This window comes from Cinclus cinclus, chromosome 3 (genome assembly GCF_963662255.1).
Source record: "Cinclus cinclus chromosome 3, bCinCin1.1, whole genome shotgun sequence".
NCBI classification, from domain to species: Eukaryota; Metazoa; Chordata; class Aves; order Passeriformes; family Cinclidae; genus Cinclus; species Cinclus cinclus.
In genome coordinates, this window is record NC_085048.1 from 2024000 (window position 1) to 2049158 (window position 25159).

Below are 25159 nucleotides of genomic sequence, written 5' to 3' on the forward strand. Positions count from 1 at the left end.
AAGACCACTGTGAGGTTAATTCCCCTGCTCACAGCTCTCCAGAGCCATTCTGAAACAGTTGAGAAGGACCCTGCTCTGTTAAACATGCAGGGGAATTTCATATCAACTCTGGCAGGAGTTGATATGTGCACCCCCTTGTAGGATCAGACCTGACACGTGAGATTTAGCACAATCTTTGACTCTCTCCAGCGTGTCCATGAAAATGAAATGCCAATAATGCAATAAAAAATAATATGGAATCTGCCTGTGATAATGTACATAATGATTATGGCATATTACATCCACATAAGTTTCAGATGCCACTGCACTGAGAGGGCCTGCATTGATTTTTGTGGGTTAATGTAAAGAATATGTCTTAAAAGGCTTTTAGTAATATGTCTGAACCTCTGCTGTCAACTCCTGTTCTCCACTTCAGTGGCAACACTGTCAATTCCAGCCTCAGGAGAGGGGGGAGGCAAAATTTCAATGGAAACCATCTGCCATAAGAACAGGGAACAGTCAATGGTGCCAGGCCTAAATCCCAGTTCACTGGAAAAGCAGCTCTGGATATGTTCAAAGTATGTACTTTTTAAAAACAAAATGCAGTGACTGTTTTCACACCCTGCTAAAAAAAAAAGGAATTTCATGACGAACTTCTCATCATGATCCTATGGAAAACCAGGACAACTTTTCACTCCCTGAGGAAAAATGATTTGTTGCTCACAATTCTGACTCTGTGCCACTCGAGATATTGTTATAACTAAATATTGTCTATCAAACATCAAAGAGATGATGAGAAGCTGGTTGGAAGCTCCCAAAATCCACATACAGAAACCCCAGATTGTAGCAGCCTGTGCTGGTGCTCACAGGGATTAACCCCAGGACAAAAACTATCCATTGTCTTCAAAAAGCATCTGGAAGCAAATGCAAGACAATGATGATATGGGGTAACAACTGTGATGTGGTAAATAACAAGGAAAGCACAAACTGAATGTGATTTTAACTATCTGTTAAACTACTCCTTCTAAAGATGTGCCCATGAGCAGTTCACTCAAACCATTCTCTGCCACTGGGACTTAATTTCCTTAAAAACAGAAATTTTACCAGAAGCTTCCAGAGAAATATTCACCTCTGGAAAGTAATGAAGCCTGGCCAGTCTGACCTGATAGACTAAATCACGTTTCATGTCAGTGAGGAGAAAACATTCTCAGTGACCAAATTACTTTGTGCAGGGCAAAGTTTCTCCTCACAGAAACATTCCATTCACACATTGTCAAATACTGCTGTTCCTTCTCTAGGAGGGGAGAGCCCAGGATGGAATGAGGCTGATGAGAAACAGGGATTTAGAGGCTCTGATACATTCTGTGCACCTAAGGATGGCCCTACTATTAAGGATCATTTCTCTACTGTAGTTTCTCAACTGAGAACAAGCTTTTAAGTGAGGGATGCTCAGAAGCAAAGCTCTCCAGCAGATACCCACCTTGGGGGAAATCACTTATTGATCAAAAACCTGACACATCTTCTAAATTATTTTTAAATACCTCCTGCAATAATGCTTTTAACTATTTTGACAACTTCTGAAGCGCACGGCACTGCAAACTTCAAGCCTTTCTTTGCACTAAGAATTTATGGATCTAGAGAGAATTAATTTACTGGAAATTACATCTACAGCACTATAAAGACTTTGCCCTTAGCAGAGCAGGGTGGAAAACTTGGCAGCCACTGAGCTATCATTCCTCCTAAGGAAGGATGCTTCAGAAGTGATATAAAGCAGTCTGTGAACTGTCTGTGAAGATTCTTCAGTCAAATATGGATTTTTTTTTAAAAAGTCACTAATGCTTTTTTGTTTAACTCTGTTGAAAATTTCCTTTTTAGAGTGAAAGACAATTCCACAGTTTTAAGTGAACATCAAATCACCAAGAACAAAGAATTTTAGTTATCTTTTCCTCCTAACTATTGATACCTGTCATTTGTCAGGGTATGTCTTATCAATGCCCATTAAGTCCAGGTACTGATAACACAGTTACCTTAGAGTGGCCTATATCCTAAACCTGATCCCAGCTGGAATAACCCCATTTTTTGGAGCAAAAGTTCCTCCTAAAGACTAGGAAAAGTCAGAGGCTTTACCTGAGGGTGTGTTGTAAGCAGAGAAGATCCTGAAACATAAGAAACCTTTTCATAGTGTGACTGGATAATCCAGTTGGAACTCCCAAGAGCGTAGCCCGAGCTCAGAGGGGTGACCTGGACAGCCCCAAAGAGCTCCTGAAACACAAAGACAGACAGACACATTAACTTGAGAGAGCCCCAAAAGAAATCAGGAAGGGTCATTTTATCATCAGTGATAGGAATTTAAAAAGCAGTACTGCTGTTAAAGCCTTTGTGAAGCTGTTCTGCTGAGAATTACATCTGCTGGTTTTACCCACCCATGTCTGGAAGGACACGTGCTCTGAGAAAAGCTTTTCTGGGACAGGGCCTCCATAAAGTCTCTCTTCCATGTGAATTTTATGGCATCTGAGTTCACACTGAACAATGTCTCAAAATGAAGGAATCAACCAGTGTCTTGATCCTCTGCCGTACTGAAGAAGTTTGTGGGAGCTTTGCATGTTTGAAGACTCTATTCTCCTTCAGTCAAATTAAATTGGTACTGGCCAGCAGGAGAGAAGGAAGGACAAGTACTTCTATATTGATATAAAACTCTGCTTGGCTTGCAAATTTTACTGTGGAAAACAAACTTAACTTCAAACACACTCACTTTCTAACTTTATTTCTTTTTAAATGTTTCCTGCTGGTGATTTAGCAACAACACCTGCAAACTCAGTCCACGTTTTAGATTCAGTGTAAGCAACCTGACAGTTGCCTTCTTTCCAGGTGTCATTAGGAATTGTATTCCTTCATCTGCACCCAGGAATGTGGAATACTTGTTTGGAGAAAGGAAAATAAACCTTCATGTACAGACCTCCCTAATGTGATCCACCTTCTGGTTACTAAATAATAGAACAAGCATTTGATTCATGCAATACTAATGGTTTTTCTAGTATTTCAATACGTATTTGGATGCCTTGAAAAACAAGGCAGGGAGCCTTCATCCCTCAAGAGTGTGCAAGCCAAGGCTCTAAAGTTTGATTATTTGAAAAGTTAGCTTTGGGAAGAGAAAAAAATATGGTTTTTTTTTTTTTTTTTCCCCCAGTAACCATAAAAGAATGATTGGCTCAGATGCACAGATCTAAAATTAGAGGAGATACATCCACAATGTGAGAACAGTCAAAAATGAACTGTAACAATCCATGGATAATGAGGAGTCACAACTTACTTTAACCCATATTTTTATTTTTATGGCCTCTGAGCAGCAAAACCAGGTATCACAGCCCAAACAAGAGCAGGGACCATGGCCCACACGCTGCCTACAATCCATATGGGATCTGCAGACTATGGAATTGTTGGTTCAGTTCATTCTGGAAACTACACTGGATTATAGTCAACAGCATTACAGACAATAACTATTAGCTGGGAGCCCTGGGAAAGGTGTTTCTGAAGTTCACATTGAACCATTAGGTTTTGTTTACAATTCCTAATTTACAGTATGAAACAAAGTGGAGGCTAAAGCACTCAAAAGATTCCCAGAAGTGAGATAGGGGAGCTGGGAAGGGGATGTGGCTTAGAGACAGAGAGGATACATTCACTCCTTGCATCCTCCCAGCTCTCAGTGGGCCAGCCATCAGCTCCAAATTTGAGGGCATGCTGCCTTAAAATTGGCCTCCCCAAGGAAGAGAAGAAACAAATGGATATTGCCTGATTTCACCAAACAAGAGCTCTTCCTGGGAGGCAGACTGAGGGGCAGTCTGTGTAATCCTCTCTTGCTTGCCTAGGCCAGGGTAACTAGATCCAACACAGGATCTAGAGGGGGAAAAAGCTGGGGAACAGTTGTTGCTGTTGCCCTGAGGACAGCTGTGCAGGTACTCACGATTTTCTGGGAATAGCCCACTAGCTGGATCTTGCTGAGGGCTGCATTCACCTCTGGCATGGTGTAGCACTTCCTCCACATGGACACCTCCACTGCATCCTTCAGTGGGGCTGGCAGCAACCTGTGAACACCAGTGGGATGTTCTGTGGGGATCCAGAACAACAGCTGGTGCTGGACCAGCTTCTACAACCATTTACATTCTCCACATCTTTGATTTTACCATTTAAAATGTTTATTTTCATTGTGCCTGGCACTTCACAGTGAGGAGCAAGACTTTCTGTCTGCTGAGGAGCGGAGCCACGCTTCCCAATATGCCTCACTCTGAGGACTGCTCTCCTCCAGCTCTCTTTGTTGCTGTTCTGTCCAGCCCTTGCATCAAAGAAATAGCTGTGATCAAGGTGTTATCACAACCCTTGGGGTATTTTCACCACTGATGAAAGGTGATGGCTGATCTGAGATGACAACATGAAATGCATCTCTAGCACTGGGATCTTGAATCAGTGTCTATTTTTTGTATCATTATAATCTGAATAATACCCTAATAACCTGAAGCAATCTGGTGATTAAAGTACAGTGACCAGAGCAGGAGCAGGGATGGCTCTGCCCTGATTTCTGCCACTGGTCTCTTCCAAGAGCACGTGTCCCTGCAGCCCAGCTTCCCTGCCTTCAATCCCACTTCCCTTCCGAGTGCCCTGGCAGGGATACACGAGCTGACACTGCAGAGCTCTTTGAAATCCCCTCCACGGAAGTATTTAAGATGTTTTACACCAAAGTAAGATCCATCCATTCTGCTCCTCACAGACATTGCAAGTCAGCTGGCCGGCGTTGTCAAGGGAAGAAGTGAACTATAATGTCACAGACTGGAAGAGGGATGGCTAACTTCTGGGAAATAAATCTCCCTTAGCAACATGAACTGAGGCAGGAAGCAGCACAGCTGCCAAATGCATAAGAAGAATAGGATTTTTTTTTTTTTGTATATTAAACCAATGCTAAATCAAAGGCTAATTCAAACCAATTTCCAAAGATTTATGGAAATTGGTCAAGTTTCTTTGATCAATTTGTTTAAAGGAATTTAATTTATTGTTATATCTACTAGGTCAGTGAACTCCTCCATAATTTAAGATACTGAAGAAAGGATTAAGGACAGCTCTTGCCAAGACCACAGCACAGGTCCAGAACGATAACTGTAATTCCAGCACTGGCTGAAAGCACCCCGTGCTTCAGGAAACAAACAAAGCCTTCAAGGTCTTTTTTGGGAAGTCATAAGCAACAAAAGGCCACACAATGTGAAGAGTTGTCCACCACTGCACTGAAGCAAATTGCCTGTAAAAGCATTTAACCTACCATAAGAAGCATTTAATGTTGGATGCTTTCAGGAGCTTCTCTTCTGGGAAGAGGAAAATGTTTCTCCAGGTAATGGAGAAAGTGGGGAATTGTCCTTGGTGACTGAAGGAAGTTTCTCCTAACCTTGACTGTGGCTATACTGAAAATACTCTGATCCTGGCAGAGACCAGTGGCACCAGTCTCCAGTGGTTTCATGAAGCTGAGTGGCAATGAGGTGCTGGTCCCTCACATGTGCCCCTGTCAGCATTTAGTCTGTCATCTCATTTCTAAATTCCCTACAGAGTTACCAGAGGATATTCTGTAGTCTGGAGTAAATCTACTGCCACCATGGCAATATCCTGTGAAGGATCATCTCACAACAACCAGACATACGAGGGCAGCTGCTGGGACAGCAACAAACAGGGAGGTACCATGAATCCACACGGTTGAGGATACAAAATTCACACTTACAAATCTCAGGGATTTGTATTCTTCCCTGGGATCTGCACAGAGACAGTCCCTCCTGGTCAATGCAAAGGGTCATGCAATAAAATCCGTAAGAGATTTAAAATCCATAAGGTCATTTAATAAAATCCCAGAATTGTTTGAAGGGAGAGGAGGATTGCAGCACTGAAACTACATCAGGCCATGGCCTCTCTCGTGCCTTGCTCAGCCTCAGGAAACAGCTTGTTTCAAACACTTCAAATGATATAGGAAACCACCAAACAAGAAGTCAACAAAGTGCCTTTCATAAGGCAAACTTCCTCTTTTGCCCCTGAATCCCAATCAGTGTGAAAGATATCCTGGCTGACATCTACTGAACTTCCACAAGACTGCTCACTTGAAATAAAACCCAATAAAACTGGCTAAGCAATTAGTTCAGACTGGATCTGATAATGGAAAAATGTAAACCACTATAATGAACTTATTATATTTTATACAGTATTTGCATTTAAAATGCTCCAGTGCTTCATCTAATGAAGACGATAATACTTTGTGTTTTATACTAACTGTTTGGAGTAGAACTAGCTGAACTGTAAAGCAGTAATGGGGATTGATCAGCCCGAAAAATTAAAGTTAGACTCAGAAGTAATAAGCATTCTGTTCTAGCAACAGCCAAGTAAGAAAAAAAACCCTAATTCATCAAGATCACATTTTCTTAAGTAACGGATGTCAGTCCAAGCCTGCATGTGCCATTAGCCAGGTGCTAATTTGGGGATCAGTGAATGTTTTGCTCTAATAATCAGCTCCATTCACGCCTGCATGACACTTGTCACCAGGCATCTCAAAACCACTTTGCAAACATTAATTAAAGTCCCTGTGTGCCCTCTGTGCTGGATGGGAGCTCTGTTTTACAGATGCACAGGGAGGTGAAGGGGGAACTCAGGGCACAGGTGGGGCAGAGGTAAAGAGGGAGTTCACATTTGTCCCCTTGTTCCAGCTCAAAGACAACACTGGTTCATACCAGCAGAGTTCATGATACACAAATTTATGCTATTAAACAGCTGCTTAGTAGCTCCCACCTCTCTGCTACCCCTTTGCAACAGCTACAGGATGGAACTTCAAGGCAAAAAAGGCTTCAGTCTCCTACAGCAGCTGAATCAGAACAAAGATTCCCTCTCTGTGTTCTCCTCTGGAATAATCAGCAGCATGCAAAGTGCCAGGCAGCACTTTTCCTAAAATATGACCACCAGGAAAGTGACATTGTATGAGCTGCAAGATATATGATTCTCCTTTGAGCCATGCATACAAAACATGCCTGGTGTGACAGGAATAATGGCTCCAGTCCTCTCTCTCTCTCCACACACTGGGAGCTTCAGCAGTGGTTCTGGGCAGGCCAGTGGACCCCAAAATTAACAAAAAAAACCCCACTATTCTGAAAATCCTGCTGAACTTTAGTGTATTTAGTTCTGCTTTACATCCAAGTTGACATCTGCTTGTCTTCTTCAGAAGAATGAGAGTTACAGTGTAAAGACTGCTCCTATATTCAGCAGGGGAACACAATATACAGCTAAAACCGTGGTAATTTAGATTTTAAATTTTGCTTTGTGATATTGGAAAATATCAAGACTACTCTTCTAATGTAAGAAATAATTCACTTTTAGGAAGCTTCCAAATCAAGCCATCTTAAGAATTAGGAGTATAAAATGGGAGATCAATTAAAAATGCACAAAGCAGCTTTTAAAAATAACTTTTTAATCAACCAACCCTATCTTTAAAATGTGCTAAAAACAAAACTGTCTCTTCCAAGGAACATCTTGTGCACCTAAAACTGTTTTTATTCCCAAGGAAAGCATCAGCTACAATTAGTAAACTGTATGGATAATTTTTAGATTTCATAGGCTTTCAAAACTCTGAGCAGCTTGTTTTGATGTACAGCTGGAATAATGGACATGGTGCTTCCAAATAACCTTTTTTATTCAGATTTTATTTTGTTTTTAAGCTTTGGAAAGCCAAAAAGCCCACCTCTGTTATTCAGGTGTAAAAGGACACAGGGAGAAAGGTAACACCAGTGACCTCTAACAGCTGTGTCTTGACTTTCTTAGTATGTCAGCAAACATGAATGCAAATACATTCTAAATGCAAATTATTCCAATGCAGAATCATTAATTTTAAATAGCCTGTTCATTTCAACAACTTTTTATTATGTTAATACCAGAATCTGCTGGTATTAGCTACCATCATTGAGCTGAACTGTGTGAGGGGAGGCTTTGCTGTTACCAAGCCTTTCTCCAAGGAACAAATTTGTGAGGCTGCAAAACCAACAACGTGCAAAAACGATTAAAGAAATAATCGATCCAAAGGAACCACAGTGGCAAATCTCAAATGGTGGGAGCTGAGCCATCCTCACAGAGACTCCCAAACTTTGGTGATTTGGGACCATCACCTTTCTGGGACTTGCTCCTTACCTTTGCACCTCCTTGTTCTTCCACATGGAGGCAGACTGAGCCTTTGGCACACGTTCAATGGAATTCACCAGCTCTTCCATCAGGAGCCTGAAAACACAAACCTAAATTAGCACTGCCTCCTCTCACACAGGAGAGAACTTTGGCCCAAATCTTTTCAAAATAACATAGGAGTTGTAACACTCGGAGGGGCTCTTCCCACAGAGGCCATTACCAGCACTGCCCCTGTTTCCAAATTTCCAAAATTTGAGTGTTTCCCATTCCATTCTACTTGCAACAGAGGAGGATCTGGCCCACTGGGTTATGGGCTATTTGGAAAGTGCAAGATAATTTCTTCATTCCTAACTGCTTGTGATATGTAATGATACAAAACACACAACAAAAACTCCTCAGCTAATGCCTGTTTATCACTTAGGGAAACCAAGCATGCTGTCAAAGTGAACTGTCCTCATCTACCAACACATACCTGAGACAGAAGAAGGTGTCAAGCGTTAAAAAAACTGTGACAGCAGATTTCCCTGCCCAAAACAGAACAGTATTTGTGATTGTGTGCAGGCTTTCCCTTGAAGTTTGGAGCAGGACAGCATCTGGAATGACTTGGGATGGTGAGAACCACACCAGTGCACTCTCCCACAAGACTGTGCTTGTTATCCCCAGCTCTGGTCCAGCAAAGCCCTGAGGTCTACTACTTGTTCATATTTACACAATTCCTTTCATGTACAAGAGCCTTCAGTTTCTGTTTGTTTTCACACAGTGGGGGAATTACTCTGGCATGGGAAGTTTGCACAGGACCTTCAGTGGACAAAGATTCCTGCCCCGAAGTGCTACCAGATAGGAAGGCCTAATCTGGCTCCTAATTACTGAATGTGGCAGCTCTGCAGGAGAGAGGTACAGAGCTCAGTTCCAGTTAGGCCTCACCAAATCTGCAGCATTTGGTGTTGACCCATCCAATCAACAATTATGTAAAAACAGATTGGCAAGTTTGATGACTATTCTGGTTTTGACTGCACTGTCTTGTCTTTTTCTACCTCAGTCTCCTATTTCAGCCATTTTTCTTAGAGCATTTTTCTGGAGTTCAGAGCTCACGTAGCTCAGCTGTCATTGGAGATGAAGTCAGCTTGAATTCCTTTCCATGGAGGGAACTGTGTTGATATGGAATCATAAATGGTTTGGGGTGGAAGGAACCTTGAGGAACATTTCATTCCAACTAAACTGCTACGGGCACCTTCCACTATCCGGGGTTGCTCCAAGCCCCCTCCAACCTGGACTTGAACACTCACAGGGACCCAGGGGCAGCCGCAGCTTCTGTGGAGAACAATTTCAGTTTTCTGACTGGGAAGACTCCTTTTGGTTAAGGGAAACAGAGAAGAGCAGGAGAGCTCTTTGATCCGTGGTTTTTGAAGGTCTGAAGTTGCCTATGTGGCAATTACTGAGGTGTCTCAGCTCACTCAAATTCCACTGTCCCACATCTATGCCTGGACTTAACACAAAGCACCTGCTGGAAATGCTGATGATTCCAGAGGTTGGGAAACATGGAGTTAACACATTTGCAGCACTAAGGACTTGGCTGGCATTCAGCTCCTGCCTGAAAGCCTCTTCAGAACATTAGACACCACTCCTCTGCCCACACTGTCCTTTACACCTTCTCCTCAGCAGCGATGAAAGAGGAGCAGAGAATTCGAAGGGGCTTTTTACCTGCCAATTTGAACAGTGGGCTCGGTGGCGTAAACTGTTCCAGTGAATCCTGTGTACTCTGTGATGTAGGGCAGGGCCATCATGCAGTGATAGTTGGAGATCAAGATTACATCCACCGTGGAGAGGTCAAGCAGTTCAGTCTGAAAACAGAGCAAAGAGATAAGCAACTTGTAACCCTTTCACGCGGTTTAATAAATGGCAGAAAATCTTCTTATTCTGTTTTTTTAAAACTTTATTGCAGGAATGCGACTGGTTTATAATAGCATGTCTCAGCTGTGGCAAAGATTAATGTTGCCTTTGAATTAACAAGATTTATTTTAAAAGCCCCCTAAGATTATTCCATTCTCCAGCATGGAAAAGAAAACCATGTCCTGGGTTTTTCTGTCTTTCAGGTGATGAAATGGCTGCTGTTATGAGATCCAGGATTATTTTACTTTTATCAAAGAATTGATGTGTGCACCTCCTTAGGGAGGAGGAGACACCAAACTTCTGGAGCAGTGATTAAGGTGTCTCATAATTTTTATGCAGTACATCATACTACACCCCAAGAAAGAGATGAAGGAAGACTGTATTTATTCATATGCTTAAAAACAATCCTTATATTTTCCCGAAGTAATTGCCTGGCATCTTTATCATTCACATTTTCTATAGAAGGAGATGAAGCCCATGCACAGAATACAACAAAATGGTTGGGTGGGCCCAATTCATTTTGATGTGACGGTTTAGACAAGAGTTCTGAGAGTGAAAGAAGATTTCACACATTGTTAAAAGAATTTTAATTAGAAATATTTACTGGTAATGCTGTAACACAAATGGTGTCAAGTCAGAAATTTACAAGATTACTGACCTCTTACTCAGTTATTATAGAGCAGCTAATGGAATTCAACACTCATCAAGCACATATTATCTGATTACAAGGCTTGGTCCAGCAATTTGAATAAAAAAGGCAAGAAAGTAGGTCACTCTGCTTTGCAGAGGGCTGACACACTGCTCTGGTGACAAGCTGCTTAACTCCTAAGAGCTCATGGTTTCAATCCATGATCACAGCTGATCACGGAGCAATGATCTCCCAGCTGAGAACAGGAGGTGAAACAACATCCTCAGCTCCTTGACAGGGCACCTTTTATCTTCCTGGGCTTCCAGGCAGGAACACTCTCCCTGCAAGGTATCAAAGGATCCGCTGACGCCTGCTCCTGCCAAAGCTTGGGCTGTCCATGCTTCAGTTTTCAGCTGTGTCCAGACTGTACAGGATCAAATTCTGGACTGGTCTGGGTTGGAAAGGAACCTTAAAGCTCAACTTGTTCCACACAGGGACATCTTCCACTATCTCAGGTGGCTCCAAGCCCTGTCCAGCCTGGCCATGGACACTTCCAGGGATCCAGGGGCAGCCACAGCTTCTCCAGGTAGCCTTTGCTAGGGCCACCCCATGCTCACAGAGAACAATTCCTTCCCAAGATCCCATCTGACCCTGCCCTCTGACAGTGGGAAGCCACTCCTTGTCACTGCACATCCCTTGTCCCCAGTCCCTCTCCAGCTCTCCTGGAGCCCCTTTAGGCTTTGGAAGGAACTCTGAGCTCTCCCTGGATCCTTCTCTTCTCCAGGGGAACAACCCCAGCTCTCCCAGCCTGGCTCCAGAGCAGAGGGGCTCCAGCCCTGAGCCGAATCCCAGCCCAGGAGAGCCATCAGGAGGATACACACCAGCACTTTCCAGCCTTAAGCATGCCACATCTCAGCACCCTAGAAGCATTTACTGACAGGATGAAAAGGGTGTCAAAACCAAAACAAAGTGAAATCTTCCCTGGGGCTTGCTGTGATCTCACTAAAGTGCCTTTGAGCTGAAGAGGCTTAAAAATGTTTCTTGCATGTGAAGTGAGAGAGCAGAAGGTTGCCAAGCAAAGAGAGGGCTGTACCCTGCACTCTGACATGTGTGAGTACTCTGCTGCAGAGACAGCCTCTTATCACCTTGTGGCTGCTGGATGAGATCCAAACCTTGGCTTGCTTTGGCAATGGTGCTCTGGAAGTGATACCTAGATACTCTGGCTAACTGCTTCTGCAGATAAATTTCTTCAAAAGAAGTGGCATGGAAGGAGAAAAAGTAAAAGCTTCTTTCACACAAGCTCCATCTTATCCTGTGCTACCAAACAGCATCAACATTTCCACTCTGTCTGCAGCTGGCCATGACTCCTGAACCTCCTGCAGACAGGTGAGCTCAAGGTGCAAGCTGGGAATCACTGCAGATCTCTTCCCAGTGTTCATGGAGGAGATGTGGCATGTGCTGGGAATTTTGGGAAACATCTGAGAGGCCATTTTTAAAGTCCCTGCAATGGTGATGTGCAGTTGGTTGCCATCTTCTGGTTTCAGGATGGGCTGCTGGGAAGCAGCTTAGTGCAATGATAACAGCAGTAAAATGAAGCAGTGACTCCCTGTCATACTTAGAGCTACATCTGTGGGTATTTTCCAGCCCAAAGTAACCAGAAAGTCTGGCTGAAGCACCTTAAACTGCAGCAGATAATAATTCCAAAGAGAATCCAGCACATAAACCCTATCCTTCCCAAGATCTGGGCCATAATGGCATTTTCAACACGCACAGATGCTTCCCACATCTCTCCGTTTCACAGGACAGTAACTGAAAGGCTCACAAGAACCCAGAATTATTATGGTTTTGGGCTGGTCTTTTTTGATGTGATTGGATTATGACAATTCCAGCTAGGTTGGAATTGTTATAATCTGTTGGAACCATTTGCCAAAACCAGTACCAGAGCTGCAAACTTGTTTGAAACAATCAAGCTGACAAGAGTGATGTCACAGGTGAGCTCCATGGGATCCACACATAGGAACAATATTTTCAGAACCTCAGCAAGCTGACAGCAACCTTCCAGGAGTGTTTTGTGCTTCCTGTCTGCAAGGTCAGGCAGAAAGGAAAAAACAAAAAACTGCTGCCCAAAAGCAATTGTGGATATCTTTGAAAGGCAGAGAAAACATCCCACCATGAAATGAAAGAACTCATGTTATCACACTCTGAACACACTAAGGAAAGGGATACTATTCCCATGCTACCCTCCATCATTCATCCCCACCTCTCTGCTCAGCTTTCTAGATCTTTATTTTTCCTACAGCACTCCCCTGATCCATCAGGTGACTCCAAGTAATCCAAACGTCTTCAATAGTCTTACTTGCTTTGTCTAAATCCAGAAATTCCAGTAAAAACCAGCTTGAGCAGCCACTTGCAGCCATGCCCATGGATATAAAGGCCCAGTTCTTCCCTCAAAGAGGCTGTAAAAGTTTTTAACCTGAAAGAAGTGCAGCCCAGCAGAATCCAGCCTGGTTTAACCACAGCTGGCTCCCCAGGGAGCTCCACTGGCACGTCCTGCATCTGTGGTTAGAGACAAGCAGCTTCCCTTGCCTTTGCACCCTGTCCTCATCTAGATCAGCACATGGATCCTGTCAGCCAGCCCAGCTCAGTCAGGTTGTGTTTGAAAAGCCCACAACAAGGCACAGCTCAGTTTTATTCTTGTGTCATATATTTGTTCAAGGAGACCTTCCATGTCTCCCAAAACCAGAGCTGAAAAGGGCTGTTTCCATCCTTTTTCCAGTGTCTAGAGCCTGGAGGCACCTTAACAATACAGAGTTTTAGCAGTATTATTTACTGAGTATTAATAAATTAGTAGGATAATAGTAATAATAATAATTTAACAAAGTTCCCCTCATGTGATTGAATGGAGTCACGTTTTTCAGTGAGGCTTTGAACAAACTCACCTCTGGTAAGCAGAACTCAGGCACAGAGTCTACAAACACATGGCCAGAGCACTCCTTCAGCTCCTGTAAAAAAACACACCAACAGAAGAGACACAAAAATACAACACAGCATTACTCCAAGGCAGCACATTTTGGATTTTCCAGACATTTTTCTTTATCACGGGTAATTTCCAGCCCTGTTACTACAGGACATTTATCCCCCTTCTAGACACAGTTTGGTGCAGGCAGATCTGCTGAAATTGTTTTCATGCCAGATGAGGCTGCTTCGTACCTGAAGGGATCAGACCCTCCTCAGGAAGGACAGAGAGAGCACTCTGGCAAGTAAAGAAAGAGCCCTGGTAACCACCAGGAAAGGCAAGTTTGGAATTTACTTTCGGTTCCAAATAACATCCAACCTCTTCTGTCTTATTACAACCTAAATACAATTTATAGTACCTGTCTCAGAGGATTCAATGAAACACTTTTGGGGATCTAATCTCCATATGGAACTTTTTGTTAAACTCTCCCCTATTTTCTTCTTCTTCTTCAAGGCTGACATCAAAAACTTTTGTCACATGAAAAGTCACATTCTTCAGGGTGGAACAAAAATATTCCCAACTCTACTCCCAGCACAACTCACAGGCTCCCTACCACCCACCCTGCCTTCTCTTCTGTCCCAAAGCAAGTGGTCTCAGCCAGCTTCAGACTGACAGAATTAAAGACTGAATCCAATTCTTAATAATTACAGTGCACCTGCCAACTAATAACGAACGAGCAATTACATCTAGTGGCAGAAGTCTCCTAACCTCATCTCAAGGGAGTTCAGAATGATTAAAAGTAGATCACAGCACATTTCAATGCCTCTCCAGGACTGAAGTTTTATAACTGAGTGCTGTAACAGGAATGTCCACCCCACATGATAAAACACCCCCCTTTGACTCCTTCCCTTGCCTTTTTCCAACATGGGTCAAAGAATTTACCATTCCAAGCACTTACAGTGGTCAAGGTGAAGTTAAGAGATGCTGCCTTTGAATTTTTAACATGATTTCCATTGCCACTGTGTGAGTTTGGAGGTTTCTCCCGAGCACACGCTGCAGCAGCAGCATCCCAGAAATTTAAATATATTCCAAATAAAACTACAGTAATCGTCTGTGCATTCTTTGGAGCCCAAAGCTCTGACACCAAAGCTGGCGTTCAGGAGACACAAATTCCAGGGAATTCAAACTGAACAACTCCATTTCTGCCCCTGAGCCTCTGCAGCCATGCAATTGCCAGTTAGCAAGTGCTCTGAATAGAGCTGTTACTATTTTACCAACAGAAATGCTGCCTGCACAGTTTCTTTTGTCTCCAATGAGAAGAAAAATCGGGTTTTTAATCTATGATCTTCAGCTCCCTTGTCTGTAAAAATCAGATCAATCCATTTTGTCCACCTCAAAGTCCCCTACAAAAGCAACTATTATCACTGTTTCCTTTAATGTTCCCATAGTCAGAGAACAGTGTATTAAGCATTTTCTCTACTGGTATCTATTGCTGCCCACATTTGAAATGTATCTGCCTATTTTACTAACATCTGACATATTTTTGTGTTCATTGTTCCCCTATGGCAGATCAAGCTGGCCGCTGCAGTGCCAAGTTTTGGCTGAAGCCTCAGATAAATTCTGCCTCCAAAACTGATGGAATGAAAAGAAGGGGAAGAAAGAGCAATTCTGTGTCTCTCATGTCGCTGAGGAAGTTCTGTGTCTTAGAATCAGGAGGCTGGAGATAATATCCTCCCTGCTATGTCCAGCAGCAGAACACATGTTGATTTCAGAGGCCAAAGCAATGCTTTTCCTCTCTGAGAGACCTCCCATAGGCAAACCATTGCCTTTCTCATAGTTCTGCCTGAAAAAGGAAGCCAACCTCATTTATAGGCATGCTCTGAAGCCTCAGAGTCAGAAAAGTGAGACTGTGGAATAAAAGGCACACTAAGAAGGCGAGGCACTATTATTTATGGAGCTCCATGAGATACAAAAATATTCACACTGACAACTTGTGCATTTTAAGCGATTTTTTTATAATCTAGGCTACCTCAGAAGCCTGAGAGTTGCTATCAGCATTTTGTTTCAAAATGTTCTGCTCTGCAAGGACATCCTGGCTGGTGAAGGTACACAGAGAAACCTTTGGGATGAGTCAGCGTGGAACAATGCTCCTGCAGCACCAGCTCCCAACCTGTCAGGTGGCATTTTGCATGGCAAGAAAATTCCAACCATCACTCCAGTACCTTGTCCAGAAATGTGCTTCCATCTTTCAAAACCCAACCAGGAAGTTTGGACAGCCTGGGGCTGTGGAAAGAAAGAAGAGAAATTACTGCAATATGAACTGAAATATTATCAGTGGCTAAGCACAAACCTTCTACTTGGTGTCATACAGGCAGAGAACACCATTCCTGTCTCAGGGAAGTAACAGTCCCAATAAAACAGACAGACAGTTTCACTGTGGCTAAGTGCTCACCAAAATGACTTTTACAAATCATGATGATGACACTTAGAAGTAAAAAGAAATAAGAGGACGAGGCATGCAGGGAGTTTTTAGTCATTTATGGTGAGGATTTTAAAAAGCTCAGTGCTGCTGAGTTCCCTGTGGTGAAACAGGATGAATAAACAGAAGTTAGGGCAGCAACAAACTCTGCGCTGGAAACGACACAAAACCACTGTAAAACTGTGGGATAGAGGACAAGAGACAAATATACCCATCAGCAGTGGCAGGGAAAGACTGATGCTGTGGATTAAGTCATTTATAGACACAGGTTGGGATTTTATATCCACATAAACCACGGTTCTGTGTCTGGGTGTCACCCCAAAGACCTACACCAACAGCTGTACAGGGCACAGTACAGGGGAAAGAAGGCTTTGCTGTGAACTGCAGGTTCTAAACAACAGCAGAGCCCCTTTTTTTCACTGTTTCAAATACTAATAAAGGAATTTAAAGATAGACATTGTAATTCTGAGTTTACAGCAATAGTGGCTGCATCATTTCTTGATACTATAATTGACAGACTTATTTGTATTTCACAGTGACATGTGATTTTTGTGTGAGCCCACAACTTAGCTCCAAACCCAGTATCTGCCCAGACTGACATTCATTTACACAAATTTAAAAAAAAAAAAAAAAAAATCAACATTGAGTAAACAAGAGAATTGAACCCACCTGAAACCAAACCCTGCAACAACTTCAGATTTGGACACAGAACCTGCTTGCAACGCATTTTGCAAGTGCTGTGCACTAAGCTCTACAGACAAGCATGGTTATATCCTGAAAGGGCTTTCAAATTGAACATCTTGAAAATAGGAAGTGATTCAAGGGCTCGGAGGAACGCTGTGCTCAGACTAACAGCAATACAAAAGAACAAATTCTGACACTCCAGTAAGTCACAAGGAAGGAAAAAGGGGATATCCAAGAGTCAAGGAGTGAAGACAGAAGGTAAGAGGGGAGAGCAGAAGGATCTGTCATGAAGAAGCTGGGCCAGAAAAGGGCAATTCCCTTCTGAGGATAAAGAGCAAGGCTGAAGAAGTCTGACGATAGAAAAGATGAAGTGGCTAACTGTGCTCCCCAGTGGATTGTTCAAAAGCACTATTTAGGAGCAGCAATTTGGAGACGAAGGGGGCAGAGTAGAATTGGTGCAGTGAGTCTAAAAGAGTTATGGAAAAAGCAAGAACAAACCACTCTGATATCCAACAGCTCTGACAGATACAGGAGGAGAGGATAGGAACCTTGGCTGGAAGGGTCACCTCGAGGGCTGCAGTCCTGTCTCTACACCAGCACAAGGTCAGGTCAGTGGCTTGTGCCTTGCAAATCCCTGCATCCATCTGTGGTTTCAGCAGCACGAGGCAGAGCAGAATAAACTTTACTTGTCCTATTCCCCATAATTTAACCTAGCAAGTGTTTTGCTTTATTCATGATGAAAGAGCACTAAACTTGTATTAAACTGGCATCCACTGAGGAGTGAAGAGTCAGGGGAGGCAAAATGAGCAGGTGTGTCTTCTGTGTGGCTGAAAGCAGAACAAGCAACACAGGACAGAGAGGACTCTTTACCTTGAAGCCAAGAAGCGACACAGCTCCTCCTGACATAGTTGTGACATTGTAATAGAGTGATTGATTAATCCAAAATAGCTGGAACTGTCCCATAAATAATGTGAGCAAGTGTGTCATGGCTAGACAGGAAAGGTTAAGAGCTTTCCACATGTTCATTTTACAGTTTTGCATTTGACTTTCGTACAGGGGAGAAAACTCCATTTGACAAACCTCCTTTAAAGTACAGGAGCATGAAGAGTTGGGGAGCTGCAGGTGCTCTGCACATGCTCCATGGGCTGGTGAGAACAGGGAATGCCACTTCCAGGGCAAGGGTAGATCTAAATACCTTTGCACTGGCATTTCTTTGAAGAGCAAAAAACTCCAAAAAATGCCCAGTCCCTTTAATTCCACAAACACTGCAGCACTTTCCTCTCTTACAGTTTAAAGCACAGACTCTCAAAAATATTTGCTCAAGGAGGGTCCCATGCCAGGTACCACCCAGGACTGAGCTGTGCAGCAAAGATCCTGTGTAATACCACACATTTGGGCAGTTTTGCAGACCACATACTGAGATTTGCAGAATCCAAGGGATTCATGGATCCTGCCGGAATCTCTGGTTAGACAGCAGAGAGAAGCAGGGCTCCTCTGGGGTTAAGGTTTCACCCATGCTCATCTCCAGGAAGCACATCTGGCTCTCAGAGGACACAGCTGGTGAGAAACCCAGATCCGACAGACCTGTGTTCAAATTCCTTAGGCAGTCAGTCCTTCCTGTCACCTTACCTGGCATCTGATGACAATGTCAGCCCTCTGTCACCCCGAGTTATGTTGATAACACACATTTGAATTTCAGAGGTGTTTGGACATCATGGTAATGGACTCCTAATCTCTAAGGGTACAACTGTGAGTACTACAGAGATAAGGACTTTGCAGTGGCAGCCACATTCCTCCTCACATTTCTGACTTATTTCCACAACTCTCTGCAGGATACCTGGTTTGTAGAGGGGATCAATTACTTGCCCAAGTCCATGTGCTCAGGCCAATCCTTGCTCTAAGGGGTGCTCAGTCACTACACCGACAAGATTGATTGGATTGAAATCCGAGTGTTTGCTCCCATTCCTCTGGGCCATCAGGGGTCAAATCTGACATCCTCCCTTATTGAGTTTGAGTCATTCTAGTGCCGACATTCTGGAGGTGCTTGGGGAATTCCAGGTTGTGACCTGCAATTTGGCTGCTCATTCCCAGGGTCTGCTATCAGCAGACAAAGCTGCCACATCTCAGGGGAAGGCTGATTCCTGCCACTCTAAAGAACCTCTTAAGCCTTTGCTCAATCACCTCATTTTGCTACTTGTTCCTCTCAATTTCTATTTTTTTTTTTTGAGGGGGTGTGGGAGAAAGCAAATGTAAGGCTATTCTGTCTGTACCTAGATTTCCAAAATTTGCTGGATCTGTTCAAAATCCATTACTGCACCAGTTGTTGCAGTTAGCAGTTGCATGATGGAATGGGACAAAAACTGACTTTCACACTGATCCCTCTGAGGGCATCTGCTGCCTCTCTACAGCAGATCCTGAACTCCACGTTCTTGCAGAACAATGCACACATTGTCTATTCCTTTCCTCCACTTTCCAAAAAATAACAAATCATAGGAAGTGCTGGACAAACTGCTTTAACCTCACTAGGTCACTTAGGAAACTTCCTTCTCCAATTATATTTTACCCCTCTCAATCAAGCCTTCCCTGAACCCAGAATGTTCCTCACTTGTTTCCTTGTGGATCAAAGTTACTAAACAGCTTTTGAGAAAACTCCTACTGCTTCCCACCACTGAGAGTGACTCATTCCCACCTTTCCAACTGCTAATTTTTGTCATTCATCCCATTTACACAAAACATGTCACCCTAACTGAATATCCAAATTAATCTAAAAACCACGGGAAACACAACTTTGTAGCAGGGCACAGAAAGGAGATCTCAGGATTCTGTTCTAGACTCTATTTTTGTTTCTCTGCTGTTCCAATCCCATGCCCAGCTGCACTGCCCTTTTATTTATTTAACTTTTAAAAGGGAACAATTATGCCATGCAGGCAGCTAACAAGGGCTGCTAAGTGCTATTTTTCTTTGCATTAGTCTGTGCTCTGAAGAACAGCCCAAGAAGATGGTGGCTAAACAGGACTTGCTGGGCTCCATGCACTCCATCTCAGTTACCCATTTATCTCATCTTGCATGAAGAAGCCAGAAAGATGACAGATATGTGACCTCACTTGTGCTGAGCAGTTGCAGCAATACTTTACTGAAGCTTAGAATAAATTATCTAGAAAAACCAATCAATAAATCCATAAAATGTCTTCCGTCTACTGAGCCAAAGGACGTTATTTTGATAAAGAGAATTTTTAAGTGAACAAAGTCTATTTATGATATCAGATGATGCTGTTCATTTGTACCCATCCCCTCCCTCCTTCCAATACACCATTTCAGGCACAGCACTCCAACTGCAACCCAAGAAGATGCAGACTAAGTGCTGACAGGCCACAGAACTCACCTCTGGACCAGAGGCAGCGGGAGGAAATTGAGGGTAGATGTCATATCCAGCCCACAGTCCAGCATGATGGTGGTGGATTTGAACTTGAGCACGTTGCATGGCAAGGTTGGATGTCCTGACAGGCAGTACTGGAAGAATAATGAGGAGGAGTTACTCAGGACCTTTCAGAACATGACCCCTCCCTGTGTGCTGTGCGCTGGTGAAGCCACACCTCGAATCCTGTGTCCAGCTCTGGGCTCCTCACTGCAAGGACATGGAACAGCTGGAGTGTGTCCAGGGCAGGGAAGGAGCTGGGGAAGGGGCTGGAGCACCAGGAGTGGCTGTGGGAGCTGGGAAGGGGGGTTCAACCTGGAGAAAAGGAGACTCAGGGGAGACCTTGTGGCTCTGCACAACTCCCTGACAGGAGGAGACAGCCGGGGGGGTCAGGGCTCTGCTCCTGGGGAAACAGGGACAGGAGGAGAGGGAACGGCCTCAGGCTGTGCCAGGGCAGGGTCAGGTCAGACACCAGGAAGAATTTCTTCATGGAAAGGGTGGTCAGGCACTGGGAGAGGCTGCCCAGGGAAGTTTGGAGTCTCCATCCCTGAAGGTGTCCAAGGAATGGCTGGATGTGGCACTCAGTGACAAGGTGGGATCAGGTTGCACTGGATTGTGGAGTCTTTTTCAGCCTCAGTGATTCTGTGAACGGAGTTCACAAACTGCCTTTCCCCCCTTGGTTTTAAACACAGCTCCTTACACACCAAAATAAAACCATGATTTCCCATGAATCTGTGTCCCACAGCTGTGTGTGTTCATTGAGATTTCCCTATGTCAGGGTATTAAGGGGCAGATTTTCTTCAAACAGTTTTTCTGATCCCAAGTGTTGAGTGGATGACAAAGCTCTTCTCTCCGATTTAGGACACACACAGAATCTCTTTTTTTCTTGGAATCACCTATTTCCCCCAAAAACCCAGGAAACCAGCTTGTTCCAAACTCAGCCCTCCTGGCAGAACTTGGCTAGAAAACTTGAAAATTACTCAAAGCGGACAAGGAGGCAGAGAAGCCCTGCAAGAACACAAGTTTTTATTTTGGCAAGAAACCTGCCTCAACAACCGCTGCACAGGTGCAGCAGCTCTGGGTGCAAGTTTTCACCTGCTTTTTGTCTTACTAAACACAAACAGGAAGCAGGAGGGACTGGGCAACCCCACCTGAATGGAAGGGTTTGTGTATCCAAATCCCCAAGGCTTTGTAAGCTTAATGAGCCGGTGAGCAGGTGATGTAGGGGGCACTTGAGCATCACTGAGATTCAGCCACCTCCTGTCTGGAGTGACAAACATTTAACGAGGCACGGGAGCTTTGAGGGAAGAACAGAACAGAAAGGTCGGGTTTAAAATGTGGCATTAGAGACAAATGTCTGAGCAGAGCGTGGCCACTTCTGCTGGAGGGTTCCTCTGCTCCCAGCAGGGATTTTGCATCTCCAGTCTCCCAAGTCTGGGCATCTGGCAGCACAGCAACGCTCAGGTTGTCAAACTGGAGTTTTGAAATTCAAGCTTTTGTCAATGAAGATGAAAAATACTACTTGTTTGGCCGTGCACTGCACTAAATACGGACTCGAGTCCTTTTCCAAGTCATTTATCCCTTAAGCTAGTGTTTTATACTTCCCTCTACCAAGTGGAAAAAAAAAAAAAAAAAGGAGATTAATAATTTCATTTTCTACCTCTGCTCACAATAATGTTAACACAGGACTGCAACTGTCTGGATTAACAGCCTTCAAGGTGTCTGTTTACATACATTCCTCAAAAACCTGCTTTAAACTATATTTAAATAGTAAAGCCGACTAAGCCCCAAATATTAAATTTAAAATATCACAGAGAGTTTTGTTTTAAATTCTCAAAGCCTTAATTATTAAGGAGTTACATCACATGTTGCCTTTCTTTTAGTAAAGTCTGAAAAATTGCATAAAGCCAAGCTGGTGGAGGAGTGAGGAATTCACTTGGTTTATTCACAAATGTAACACACTCATGTGAAATTAGGTTCTCACCAGACCAGAACTTTGACAAATGAAGCTATAAATTGAAGTAAATAGAAAGAAATGAAGGGGAAAAATAAGTTCTATTTTTGTAGCTTTTAAACTATTGGTAATTAAAAAAGGCAATGAAATATCACCACTTTTATCAGCAAAACATTTTCTTGCCTTTTTTATAATCATGAGTAGTATCACGACCCTGACATCTATAAGCTAACTGGAAAATCTTCCTTTTTTCCTTCTTTAAAAGCAGCTAAAACCATCTCTCTCTGTTGCTGTCACGCTGTGGTAAATGGATTCTGGGAGTCAGTGGATTCTTTCTACCAGATTCAAACAAAGTGACAGAAAAATAAAAAAAACAATTAATATTTTCTATACAGCTGTTTGCACAGGTGACATTGCTGGACCTGCACCCCTGTTAAAATTTTAGATTAAGAATCCAGGAATGGGAGTGTTTGCACTATGTGTGTCTCTATACACATTATAAATGTGATAATTTCCACACAGTTCATACCTGTTACTGTTTAAAACAGATCCAGAGTCTTCAGTCATGTTCCTGACTGGACTAAAAAAAAAAACTTTTTCTGTTCCAAGATTTGCTTGCTTCCAGCTTTATTCCCTTATGGCTGGTGCAGCCAACACACAGAGATTGTGTGTCACCTCTTAACTCCTAAAGTCATGTAAAAAAAGACACAAAACACACAAAAGGCATAAATATGCCCAGGCCAGCTCACAGCTTTTCTGGCTGTGACAGAGGAGACAGATGGTGGCCCAAACTTGCAGCTCCAAAACATTCAGAGTTGTGCAGGTTAAAGTCAATTCAATTAAGAATTGAATTCCAATTCACTTGGAATTCCAAGTGAAGCCAACAAATCCTGCAGTGCATTCCTCCAGTATTAGTATCACATGCCATCTTAAAATCTGGGGGGAAATGAGCACGGAGATTTGCCTGAGTCAAAGCACATTTGAGCTTGTGGGAGTCAGACGTTTTCATTGGATTCTGAATCAGGCCTGGAGTCAGAATTCCAGAATGGTTTGGGTTGAAAGGGACCTTGAAGCTCATCCTGTCCCAACCCCTCTGCCACAGACAGGGAATATTCCACTAGTCCCTCACCTCTACCCTGTTCTTCCAAATTCAATTCAAATCCATGAGAAGAGAGCATGAAAAGCATTTGACTCCTCTCCTCACAACCCCAAATTCAAACAACATCTCCAGAAAAATATAAGGTGAAGAATCTCACCTTATAATTCTGAGTATCTGAATTTTAAAACATGTCTAAAAATGCTCCAATACAGACTTCAGATAGTTTGTATTTCCCCTCCCTACCCCTTCCCTCTCTCTGTCCCTATGCAAAACTCTAAGAGAGCTCTGCATTTCCACTGGGGTCTTTATTTAAAGATTTCCCAGTTTGCTTTTCCCCACTGAATTCTATCAGCCTCTACAATCACACCCAGAAGTGCTTGACATCGCAGTGTTTGTCCCACTGGTAATATTCATCCCTGCACAGATCCCTATCACACAGGTAAGATTAAGCAGGATCAAGCTCCTTGAGCACCTGCCTCTGGAATTAATTGTTAACACTTCCACGGAGAGTGGTTAAAACAGCCCAGAACCCACATTTACTTCGATGAAGCTTTGTTATAACACACTGCTCAGTCTCAAAGCCAAGAGGCAATCTTAAATTGAATAATAGTGTCACTTCAGATTCAATAAATCAAATATTATGCTCAGGTATGTTGAAAACTGCTTGGGTTTTCACCTCCAGACCGAGAACTGCAGCACATTATGTGAAACTGAAATTCTTCCTGGAAAACAAAGTGGCGTCTGAATCCAAGCTCTCTAGGAAAGTTTAACAGGTCAAGAGAGGAGACCAGTATCACGGGTCATCTACTTCCTGACAGAAGACTATAATATCAGAACTAAAATCCCTGTTAGAAGCAAGGTGCACCCTTGGCAAAGCTGTCTCAGGCTGTTGCTTTTTTTTTTATCACTACCTCCCTGTATTATCACACTGCGGATGGAAAACTTCTTTATGAGAAACCATAGGGATTTTATTCACGCTCCTAGCAGAGTCCAGCAGAAGCCACACGTGCAGGAGGAAAGCTCCACGCCAGACTCATGTTTAAGGCTAGGGAGGCTGTGCAACATTTTCTTCTCCTCCTGCAGAATCCTACTAAGATTTGATCCCATCCAACACCTCAAACCCGGGCAATGCCCCCCCCCCCCCTTATCCTCCCCACTCAAGGGCCGACTCCCGGCTTCCTCCACACCTCAGGACCGACCCCCGTCCCTCCCTCAGCCCTTCCCCGCCTCAGTATCACCCCCTTTTCCCTCAGTCCACCTCCCGAACTCCCTCAGGATCGCCTCCTCCCCCAGCCCCCCCTCCAGCACCTCAGTTTCCCCTCACGCGCGGCGAGGCTGACACTACGCAGCCCAGAGGCGACACCGGGACACCCCCTCCGCTAGGGGAAGGCCAAGCCCCCTCCCCGTCCTCATGGCTCCCCGTCCTCATGGCCCCCCATCCTCATGGCCCCCCGCCCCGGGCACTCACCAGCTTCATCGCGTCCCCCGGTTCTATTTACCGAGACAACCCTGCCCCCCCTTCCTGCCCGCCCCGTCGCCCCCGGGGCATCATGGGCATTGTAGTCCCGCCTCCCCTCCGCCCTAGATAACGTCATGGCCGCCCGAGGCATGCCGGGAGTTGTAGTCCGCTCCGAGCTTAGCCCCGGCGCCCCATTGGCACGCCGCGCACCCGCGGCGCGCTGGGAGTTGTAGTCCCGGCGCCGCGGGTCTCCCCGTCACCCTGGGGAGGGGGAACTACAAGTCCCAGGGTCTCACAGCTGCAGCAGGTGGGGGCTTGGATGTTGATATCAACATGGCGCTTGTCAGACAGACAAAGACAGTCGGTCTGGTGTGATTGAGCCAAAAAAAAAAAAAAACCAAAAAAAAAAAAGGAGAGGGAGCGGGCAAGGAG

The 25159-nt window shown here is 44.0% G+C and overlaps 1 protein-coding gene across 3 annotated transcripts in view; it reads right to left on the reverse strand.

The window, feature by feature from the left end:
* Nucleotides 1-24948, reverse strand: part of INTS9 (integrator complex subunit 9) — a 60645-nt gene extending 35697 nt beyond the window's left edge. For 2 of the 3 annotated variants that reach the window (XM_062489599.1, XM_062489597.1), the window contains exons 1-8: nt 24737-24948; nt 20183-20310; nt 15860-15920; nt 13621-13683; nt 9865-10004; nt 8173-8259; nt 3941-4061; nt 2107-2241 (exon numbers count right to left, since the gene is read on the reverse strand). In XM_062489599.1, coding sequence (XP_062345583.1) covers nt 2107-2241; nt 3941-4061; nt 8173-8259; nt 9865-10004; nt 13621-13683; nt 15860-15920; nt 20183-20310; nt 24737-24745 — 744 coding nt within the window. In that variant the 5' untranslated portion in view covers nt 24746-24948. The remainder of the gene's footprint in view (nt 1-2106; nt 2242-3940; nt 4062-8172; nt 8260-9864; nt 10005-13620; nt 13684-15859; nt 15921-20182; nt 20311-24736) is intronic. The other variant, XM_062489598.1, reaches the window with a different exon arrangement.
* Between the last annotated feature and the right edge of the window lie 211 nt (nt 24949-25159).